Source organism: Mizuhopecten yessoensis, unplaced genomic scaffold (genome assembly GCF_002113885.1).
Source record: "Mizuhopecten yessoensis strain PY_sf001 unplaced genomic scaffold, ASM211388v2 scaffold1321, whole genome shotgun sequence".
In the NCBI taxonomy this organism is placed as follows: Eukaryota; Metazoa; Mollusca; class Bivalvia; order Pectinida; family Pectinidae; genus Mizuhopecten; species Mizuhopecten yessoensis.
In genome coordinates this window covers 409,814-421,505 of record NW_018403988.1, presented here as the reverse complement: position 1 = coordinate 421,505, position 11,692 = coordinate 409,814, and the positions used below count along the sequence as shown (strand labels likewise).

Below are 11,692 nucleotides of genomic sequence, written 5' to 3'. Positions count from 1 at the left end.
TGTGAGAGAAAAAAACATTGCTGGATAATGTTTTTGATATGGAGAACAAAGGAATGCATTGAGAATAAATCTATATACATGTTTGTTTCTGAGGATACTCAGCTTCTGTGATATAAATGTTAGAATGTTAAGAAAACACAGATATCTTTTATCATGTTATTCAATATGATTATACTGCAGTTTGTGTTCATACCATGTAAAACTTTGTTCGTCATTGTGGTTGGGCAAATAAAGAATTCAGGAATAATGAGGTATTCTTGTGATTTTTTTTATTATGATAACTGATTAGTTAATATCAGTTGGTGCAAAAAAATAAGTTTAGAGTCATTTACTGTCGAAATACAAGACAAGACAAGACAAGACAAGATTTTATTCTTTTAAACCACAATATACATGTGATATTAAGAAAATATACAATGGGTACATTCAAGATAGAGTACGTGCTGTTTTAACCAGGAGAACGGACTCTCTCTACTACTATATAAATATATTTGCATATTTTAACTAGTAAAAATTTGTTATTTGTTGAAAAAAGTTGCTGGAATTTTAAACAGTTTGGAGAGGTATACAGAGGTATACTTTCCTCCTCCATATCCTTGGAATATCTCTTGAGAGCAAGGCACGCGGTTAGCTAATTAATGACCAATAAATAGACTGGTACCCGTCCTTTGAAGATTACAGAGGAGAGACAGTCGACGTCAAAGCCGGTTAATTTTACCGTCATGCGCCGGACGATGTTTTGATGTGCATACAATGATGAAACTAAGTTACTTGTATCACCCGTAAGATGGCGCTGACAGAGACAGAAGATACCAATCGGGAACCGTCGGCACTTTCCGTAAACGAGAAAATACAGAGCGCCAAAGGTTCCCGATTGAGAAGATGCATGTATCCAGAGTAGAACCCATGGATTTCCGTGGTTGTCGGTGACTTTTCTCTCAGGACTTTTAATCCTTATGTAACAGGTCGTTATTATTGTCAATGCCTCCGCTAGGAGTCGAACCCTGGACCTATGGTTTACTAGTCTCTACCGAATGAGCTATTAATGAGAAGTTCTCCTTTGCCGAGTAGGTGAGTAGGTAGGTAGGAAGCGGCTAGTATTTTACCAACTGTGACACAAGAAACTTTCCGGACACAGAAGTCTTAATTTATAACATACAAAATCTAATCTCATGGTAATATAGGAAGGATATAATAACTTTCTGATAAATGAGAAATAATTTTCTTTCACGGAACCAAACAACAAAATATATCACCGGTATAAGATAACCATAACGTGACTTTGAAACATTTCCTGGTACATGAATTGTTATTTTTGCAGTGAATAGTTATACTTTCATTACACTGTACTGTCGGGCTGTTGATTTTCATAACGACTGCGTACAATCAGTATTGCGAATTCGGAATCTAGAATACTAGGTACCGATGTCATTTTCAGTAAAAAAAAAATAACCAAGTTTACCGTCTGTAATATCAAGAACAATTAAGTTGCATTTACGTCAGCACTAACGAGTAGCGTTAAAAGCTGGAATGATGGCACGATCATCAATCTATAAAGAGGATACCGGTTTATTTCTACTATGTTTTCTTAATGGAAAATACTTTAAATAAAATTCAAAAAGATCAAACAGCTACCTTCGTGCCTTCAATTTTGCTACGACATATTCCAGGGGTGTAGAGAGCGAAAGTGAGCGTAACCCCTAGATATCGAGGATGGGCAACCAGCGGCCCAAATTTGAAAATAAAATATGCGTAAGAAGAGGGTGAAACCGGGAAACATTAATGAAGTTCTCTGAACGCTCAGCCGATCATTCAGACAATTGTGGCCGCAGAATATAACGTTTCTGTCCGCCATTTTGTAATTTTTATATTGCCATGAAATCGATATATAGATATATAGTTATAATAGGATTTTAAAGATTCATACTCTATCTAAAGCTATGAATAATTGCATCATTTGTTGCAATGTATTACAGATAAGTAGTCCACGCGATGTCAAAATGTGTACAGATTTGTATTGGTACGATTATCAATTGAAGAAAGTCCGATATTGACTCGTTTTTGATGCAGAATAAACATTTTGTAGTAGACATGAGATGTAGCCAATTAATAAATAATATCCCGTTATTTTTACAGAGTCTATCGTGTGAGTTTGTATGATAAACCGACAACTAAATACCGTCCATCAATACAGTATATACCCACCCAGATCTGTCATCTATTTGAAGTCGTGGAGCACCAATATCCGTTTCTCTGTGACCTTTCCCTCCAATTAAAATCTAATTAAAACGGGCGTATTGCCATCGATTTAACCAATCAATTTGCTTCAAATCAAAACAGACCCGCTAACGAGACAGCCCCTTGATAAGGTCTATATTAAGTAAACCATGCTGATTTACGCTTTCATTAATTATTCAAACTTACTTTGATTTTTTTTTTATAAGAGTCTGGTTCCATTGGGGTTATTGAAGGGTCAGCTCGCATTTAAACTATATTTAAAAGCTACCATGCTTACCTGTGATGTATAGAACAACATGAATTAGAAAAGAGGGTTTTCTCTGGGTACTCCGGACCCCTCAAGTCCCATGTTAAGACCCCCTCAGGATTTGATATTTTCTTTTGGCAACTATCCTGTCATTTTTTCATATTAGATCCAATATATTTCCATATTTCATAGCAGTTGTAAAATGACACAAGTTATTTGATGGCAAATAAATACAACCATATCAGTCTCCTTAATTAGTATTCAATATTGTTTGGTTGGTTTCCTCTTTAAGATAAACATCTTAACCATTATCTGTGGCGAATCTGGAAGGTTTTTCTGGGTTTTGACCCCCTACCGACTCCTCCACAACCCCTCCTCAGCCTGAAGGTTTCTAGATTTGATACCTCAAAACAGAACCTTGCTGGCAGTTACCTTCAGAAAATATTCATCATCGCTATGACTGATTACTTATTGAAGGTTATTTCCATTAAAACTATCTGTACAGTGGGCACTGGTATAGCATGCCTGTTAATTTTCATTATGTACAAAATCTACTAAAATATTGGTCCCAGATGTTAAGCATATGCCCCATCAAGTGAAAGTATCTTAAGTTTTAAGATAGCAAAATTAACTGAGACGAGTAAGGCCGTGTAGATTGTATTTAAGATAAGATATTTAGGTAAGGGAGATTACTCTATCTATCCAGCAATAAGCCCATGCCCGTCAATAAGCCCGCCTCACCGCCACTTCCCGGAGTTTTCCACCAGAGCCCCGTTCTGCCGTTATACGTTTTGTACACCTGACAGCGACACTAATCACGGACCGGTACATAGGTATGGATTGACAAATACACCTGGCCGTTCACAGTTACATCTCAATAAATCCGGAATTGATTCATTATCGCGAGATGAAGGTAAACAATCTCAATTCATTGATGTGTTCGCCGCGATATTTTACTCATTTAAAACATTTTATAGGTCGCATGCCACTAATCAATTTAGTGTGTGTTTCCGGCTAGATTATGTAGTACGCTCTTCTGTAGCCCTATTATGATCTTAGATCGTCGATAATTACCAACTTTTCAAATGTTTGAGAGAAATATAGGGAAAGTGATCTGGAGAGAAGGGGTGACTGATAATGCCTCGGTTCCAAATTAGAAAATTGCGCCAAAACGTAGTTTTTAAAGGGAAACTAACAGGCTTGGGGCTTCCTGAATTCAAGGACCCGTAATCACGAAACCGTTTTCGTTCTCAAACTCACATTTTGTGCTCAAGCCCAATTTCTTGTTTCAATGATAAATAAATAAAAAGTCATATTTTATCAATGATTCATAAGATTTTGAAGAGATTAGGAGCCGAACTATGTCCTCAGAGTTTGACGCTTGATTTGTTTGGATGGTTTGACATAGTTTTAGCCGTTTACAAGAAATTTGGGTTTACGCGCAGAATTCATGATTATGCTTTATAACGGTTTCATAAGTACGCCACTGGATCTTCCATTCTGTTCGGGGTTCTGTGCTTCAGTCACAGACCTCTGGGAGAGATTGTGGGATCTGACACTGGTGTTCGTTCGCCCTTTTTGGGGAAAAAGACTGTCTCGTCTTTTTTTTTTTAGATATATTCTTCTAAATTACGTGTTAACTCCCTGTTTTTAAGATATTTCAATGGAAATAATCGGTTAAAAAATCAAGTAGGCGTTCTGCTCTGGGTACACCGTATCTTACACCAAGTACATTTTGTACACTAAGTTTTACATGTAGATGTTCATGAAGTTTTCTTTACTAATTACTGTATCATTAATTACTTGTAATGCAATTAAGAGTCTATAACATAGCTATGTAATACTCCGACTTCAATATGTCAATTGAAACAACGGATTGTATCCCATAATATATGTATAATACATGCACTTTTGCACCTTTCTGTCTTTCTTATTCCACTCTTTCTGTTCCTCTATCCTCCTTTTCTCTTTCTATTCTCTCCCTTAAACCAACATATAAACCACTGCCTGCTTGAATATTTTCAACAGGAAACAAATTTGCATAAGTTTGTGAATTGCGTTGTTTTTGCGGAATCCCTGTTGCATATATTCCACGTAATAAAATTTGATAGTGAAATAAAACTTAAATTTTAACATTGTTACCTCTTATGAATTTCCTAATTTGCAAAGAATAGAATACCAATGCATTAATGAATTATGTAATTAAGTAATTAAGTAAAAGATACAGAATTGATTAACGTCATAGGAAGTTAAAAGCAAAATATTTTTCTTTAGTGGATACAGAGAACCCAGATCCCCCTATAATAGACATTACCCCAAAATGATATGTTTTGGATATGTTAAGTGCGCAAAGAAGTAATACCTCGAAGACAACAGCCATTGAAGCAATATTTGTACTTAAAAAGAAGTGAATCCCCGGGGGTTCTAATCAAAAGATCTTTAAAATAATTTATTTTGCAGCATATCATTATATCAGAACGATACATTTACTCCTCATGTCGGCCAAAAGGAGCTCCGCGAACAGACTTGAGATAAATGTAATATAAGATTCTGATCGTTTTTAATGTGTATTCAATTATTCTCAAAAGTGCACTTTCTATATGCAGCAAATTATTGTTAAATAGTCATTACACAAGTAACCTTGTTAATGTGTTCGAAGATAGGAATGGAAACTGAAAGAAGGCTTGTATTGGTATTCCGATGGCTTATTATGAGACCTCACACCAACATGGAGTACCTACCCCCGGGCCAGCTATACACCACCACCACCCGTTCCTTTTCACGCTCTCGTGCCAAAGTAAATAACACCAGCGTCCAGACCACCCGTCCTTTGTCCGGCTAGAGACTGACCCCTCACACCTCAGGTGTTAGGTACAGGTGTGAAAGGTCACAGGTAGCTAAATATCTCCGATATCCAAATAAAGCGATCATCTATTTACTCTCGCGGATCCTCTGTCTGGGCGTCGAGAATCTGTTGTGTGTCAAGTTTTGTCAGCCTAATCTTACACTAAGGTAAAATTTAATTTGTGATAATTTCATATTTCTTAAAATTGAAAACAAAATATTCTTGTCCTGTTAAGTAATCACCTAAATTATTATACGCTAGCACATTGATATTCCAACGCAGATATTAAAAAGAAAAGAAAAAATAAAGAATTTGAAATATTTAAAGCACCCTGAAGCTTATGGGACTCTGGACAACCGAATCGCTGACCCAGGACGCGTCTGGTAAGCGTTTCCTTACATTTTCAAGTTAATGTAATTGAGAAATATTGTTTAAAAAAAATGTGAGTTTGTCTTCAGAATTTGATTTCAATTTCATAAGCATGCAACTTAAGTTACACATTTTGAGAGTTTCTAATATTTTTATTTCTCTAATCAGTTGATCAAAGTAACGCAGTTTTAAAGAATCGTGTACTTACTGCTTCCAAAAGGTTTTAAAGTATATGGTCCGAAATTAAATCGCAAAGTAAAACAATTTGTGCGCGCTGTCTTCAGTTGATATTTGAATTTTGATTATATCTGAAATAATTGTCACGCGAATTTCTTGTGATGATTTGTTTTTAGGGTTCTTTGAACTACTTAACACAGCACAGTTTTACTATCGGTCTATAACCAAGGAATTCCCTTACGTTCCTTCCTTTACTTCAGCAATGTTTCCCAATGGAAAAACTCTACGGTAAAGAACATGTGAAACCGGGGCAATGTATCTTGTAATAAGTGAAAAATCTCACGACTGATTGGATGCTGTTATTAGCCTATATCGTTGGAACAGTTCAGGTTTTTTAAAGATATAGTTTTAAGAGTAAGTAGAATAGCATGGCCTACCAGACGCGGAGCTAGACAGTAGACGATGGCAATGCAAATTTGTTTTTGTTTAGCAACCCCGCCCTAAACGGAACAATGAAATTTCGAGTCTCCGGGGTGCTATTTGGTGGCTTTTAAGAGTAATATTTGAGTGTTTCATTTATTTAACATTTGCTTGGTTTTTCTTATAATTTGTTCAAATTTCTGAAATAAATTGACAGAAAATAACTAATTAAATCATCTTCGGTGATAATGCGGCATTTTTTGAAGCCATGTTTGAATCCAGGGATCGAAAATTATAACATAAAAATAATTATTTATAAAATCGGCACACGGTTCCGAATGCGTGATATCCCTTTCGTTGCCAGTCGTTATAACACATTTTATGGTTTATTATATTGGGGGGGAAAAAGACAATTTAATGGGGTGTTTTTTTAAATGTGTAAACAATTTTATCGCTATTTCGGACCACATATAATATATACAAATTGCATAGCATATTTGACGATTTTTGATGTGCATGTAACTGCCTATTTCGAACAGTGTATATGCAGCTGAGCGCCTGCCTACTCGGAAACAGCTTCTACGTATGCTAGAAATCGACATGACGTAAGGCGCGCGTGTTCAATTAGTGAATGGATGTTTAAAGTAATCAATTAAAATAGATCTTTAAAAAACGTTCTGGTCACACAGGAAACAATGCGAACATATTTTTGAGCGAAGTTTGCTTACAAGTTATATTTATTAAGAGCCTTGACGCAATGCGAAGATCATTGTCTTAGATCATAAAACAAGGACACATAGAGATTCATTGTGGAGCTGTTTACTTACAGAAAACTACAAGTAATAGTGACAAAGACATATTAATTAATGTCCATATACACTGCACACATATATCATAAGTTGTTAGCGAACAACAATGTCTTACAGTGCATGTTCAAAACAATGGTAACGATAAGACACTAGCTATTTATACCACACTTCAAAGGTTGATAGCTCCGCTAGTTCAAGCGTCTTAACTTAATTCAAACATTTAATTACCATAAATAACAATAGGAAAGGACACACGTTTTTAAAACTTATTCCTGCCCTTTCCACTTAAACATATTCTACAGACATATCTATAGACAGGAGAATGAGCATTCAGATGAATGGCGAAGAATAGCAGAATCAAAGGGAAACGATCAACAAAGAGGAAACAACTGATTCTATTATTAGCTGTTGGAGATATGTAAATATATGTACTGTAACACGGCTTTTGACCAGAGGATATGTCAAATGTGAAAGCGAAAAGAGAAATAAGAATAATTAATTTAATAATATTCTCTTGTACATGTGTCATCACGCTTTGATTCATAAGGCATTTTAAAGTGTGTAATTTTCGCGTGGGCAATGCTTCTACAATGTATATTATACACCATAACATGTCAATACATTTGGGTATAGACACTTTCGCGCTGTTTTAACCAACGCTGAATGAGCGAAATTTTCTAGACCGCAAAAATTCACTTTAACAATGTAACACCACAACACACTCTGACTAGATTCAATAAATATGATAATACGCTACCGGTCTATTCACCAAGACTTTTTTCCTGCCTATCGTACAAATTTACATGAAACTTTATACGTTGTATCACGGATTATATCATTTTTAAAGTGCTCATCTTGACATTACATAAAGGAAAAAATCAAGACCAATATCACAATTATTCAGGTTAGCCGAGTCACTATAACACAACATCACAGACAATGTCACTAGACAGTAGGACATGCTTTGCTAAAACACTCCGCTGATCACTCAAGCGTCTTTGCAACTTTGTCCCGACGAAGGTCTTGCTCTCCTGTGCTATCTTGTATCAGTATGGAACCGTGCCACAACGAAAGATGACCCGTCCTACTGTCGTGTCCAAGTGATGAGATAATTATACGACACAACATATCTATTGTCATTCTACTGTCGTCCTTGAATGTGGAATGGCAACATCAGAGATTGTCCTAAACTTCGGTCCAAGCTCATGTGCTGAGTTTCAACATGGCGTCGAAGGTCGACTTTCCTCTGGAATGCACGTCCGCACTTGTCGCATGCGAACGGCTTGAACCCTGTGTGTTTCCGACTGTGTGTGATGAGGTTGGACGACTGGCTGAAGGCTTTACCGCACTGCAGACATTTGTGAGGCTTCTCACCTGAAACAGAAGTTAAACATTAGTAAAATGAAAATGAATATTATTTCTTTCAAGTTTGTTAATGTTCCTTGTAAACACACCAACATGGATGTCGGGCAGAGATGAAGAAACCATAACGTAAAGTGTATAGAAACCGATGTGTTGATAAAGAATACTTCTTAAAAAGAAATTAGGCGGAGTTTAAAAGTTGGTAGTTATAAGTCTGAAAACAGTTGCGTGTCTTTGGATTAAGTTTAATTATAATTACATCCTTAGTCGCCTTCAACACAGATAGGGCTGTGAGGGTAATACAGAGACGTATATGTGTCTAGGTAATATGAGGTCATACTAATCGGTCAGATTGGGAAACAGCGAGCAAACGAAACGGCAAGGCATTGTGATAACATCAACAGGTTTATTGTTCGGAACACTGTATTTGCCACTCATTGATACATCTCTTTAACATACTGAAGTATGTGTGCACTTAACACAATTATTGATTATGACAACAATGCCTCTTCGATTTCATCTTTTAGCATAAGTGCAATACGTAATCCGTTTTTGGCATGCTGTATCTATCACAAAATTTTAAAAATGCGATCACACCTGTGTGTGTCTTACATTCATTAGCACTAGGTTGTTCGATTTCTATATTGTACGCAACACATAAACATAAATGATCATTACGCCAAAAGAATTATGACAGACTCTTCCATCCAATTTCATTTTTAAATTCTAGTTCGCATTCTATATAAATCTGTCCTAACTAATCGAGCACTCGATCACCAGTAAGTCTGCACTGTATGGTCAAATAACGTGAGGGAAATCCAAAACCATTTTAAATGGTTCTGCCGAAAAATGGCAAAGGATTTTTATGACACGAACTATTTATGCATTGAATGATGCTATCTCTGCTTGAATTCCAGTTGTTACTGCAAATCAAGTCAATTTTGCTAATTCTTGTTTCCGCGGTCAACAAGACAAAAAATCACCTTGATTCTGACTTTACTTTATGAAATGAACAACTATAGATATCCTTATATAATTCTAATACTACAATGTTATAAACAGTTTACAATAGATGAACACGGTACATTACACCATGCACTGACTCATAATGAGTAAGTCACTGTATACTATACAGCTGTACCACATATATTGTTCGCCACTAGCTTACATACAGAACCAATAGTAATGAATTATCTGACGATCGCAAATTGTCTGATGCCATGGACTCCAGTACCAAGGAGCGGATATGTTATTGCAGACAATGAATTAATAATGAACGAAACAATCCTTCTATTGTTCAGGGATAAAAAAAAAACTAAAAGCGGTGATGATAAAAAAATATAATGGCTGCAATCTTCAAACATAACGACATATGAGGAACGATTGTGTGATATGATATTCCGATTTATGTAACAATAAGCGACTGTTTGTGTGACGTCATACACGGTACAGCACGTGACGTCTAAAGGTCAATAGTAATGCGAGTAAAGGAAGTTGATTTCCCTGATTTCTAGCCCGCCCTCTAGTGTAGGACACTCCCATTGATGACGAGTCTCGCGGGATCTCGTGGAAAGGTCACTCGGTTGTAAGGTCAGGAAAGGATTGGCGATTTGGTTTGGTGCGGTGCCAACATTGTGTGATTTTAAGATTAGAGATGGCGGGGTAGAAATTGTGACATTTAGCCGTGGCTGTATACATTCGCTTTCACATGAAGCATTGGGTTATATTAAAACACACCAGTATTGATTGTTTTATGCTGTTACGCAGAATGTATAAAGAGCAGAAATTTAACACTTGACAGCAACTGTCGTCTGCTTACATTTGCGCCATTGTCTTGGTTCGTTTAATAAATTAACCGTGGAAACAGGAAAATATGTTATTATTGAAATATGTTTTCTTATACATGTATCTATACTTGGTCTTAATGAAATAAGATAATGACATCATCATAATATTTACACCATGAACTTAATCGTCATTTTGTATTTTCAACATTAAAGGGAGGAGAGGATTTCTTAACACTTAAATATATCTCCAGGTTTTTTTTTGACATACAACCCTTGAATAAAATTTGATACGGAAAATCGAAAACATCCCCAAAGTGAAGAAAACTTGTGCAACTCCGACTAATTTCATTTGGATATAGTTTGAAATCTGAAACAATTGAATAGCAAAATAAACGTGTAATGTGTAGAAAATGGCATGTCGGCATTTCTACCGTAACAGTTGTATACATTCTCAGGTGGGTTTGTTGTTGTTGGACCATTCCTGGCCCACCCATAACTCGGACCACAGCCTGTGTTTTCTATGACCACAGACCTGCTGCTGATGACCTGTCGAGCGCGAAGGTACAAACAAACACGCTAATCGACTTTTACAGGTGAGCTGTTTGACAATTTCCAAATAATTAATCATTCGGTGTTATACTGAACTACACTATGCCTGACACGACCGATATGTAATACTTTGGCCCGACTCTAACCAATAGTGTTATTTAACACAAGAGTCTGGAATAAAATATGCCTTGTAAAAAAGAAGCAAATATATCAAGAGAGAATCCTCGAAATTCAAGAGATCCGAGAATGTATGAGGAAACATGTTTGTTTCCTGTCCAACTTTCATCTATCTATTTTCTTATTTTTGGGTTAATTAGCAAGGTAGTCATGTGAAAGAACATTTAAGGTGGCTCCACACTTTCGTAATTAACCAGCGAAACTCGTTGACACTTTCATATAATGGTTATGCAACTATGTAGAGTTGATTTTATGAAAATCTAAACACTCCGATAGTTAGGGGACTTTTTTGGAAAAAATACCAAAAAAAATGAATTTTCGTCAATTTTAATATTTTCCGGTTTTTTTTGGGTGTGACATTGTTCGGAACAATAACAACAATAATAAAATGAAAAGAAGCATTTCTAATTAACCCTACAAATATTTTATTTATCGCAAAATATGTAACACATGTTACACAAAGTGTTTTTTATTGAATTTGAACGGATAAAAGTTATTATCTACAAGCTAAAAGCCAACAGGACACAAAGATCTATACATATAGAATGGGAAATTGAACAAAATATACACAATGGCTTTATAATTAATTTATTTTACATTTTACAATCACTTCGATCCGGGTAAGAGTTATCTTCCTTGAAAAAAATCGGAACTTTTTGCAGAGGGGTGACATTTACACAATGACAGTTGTCCCTGTTTACATATAACAAAA

At 35.9% G+C, this 11,692-nt stretch overlaps 1 protein-coding gene across 1 annotated transcript in view; it reads right to left on the bottom strand.

Moving 5' to 3' along the window:
• Nucleotides 1–7,112: 7,112 nt before the first annotated feature.
• The window catches only part of LOC110459977 (zinc finger protein Gfi-1b-like), a 12,010-nt gene continuing 7,430 nt past the window's right edge, over nt 7,113–11,692 (bottom strand). The window contains exon 4 of the mRNA XM_021512628.1: nt 7,113–8,479. Within this exon, the coding sequence (XP_021368303.1) occupies nt 8,247–8,479 (233 nt within the window). The 3' untranslated portion in view covers nt 7,113–8,246. The remainder of the gene's footprint in view (nt 8,480–11,692) is intronic.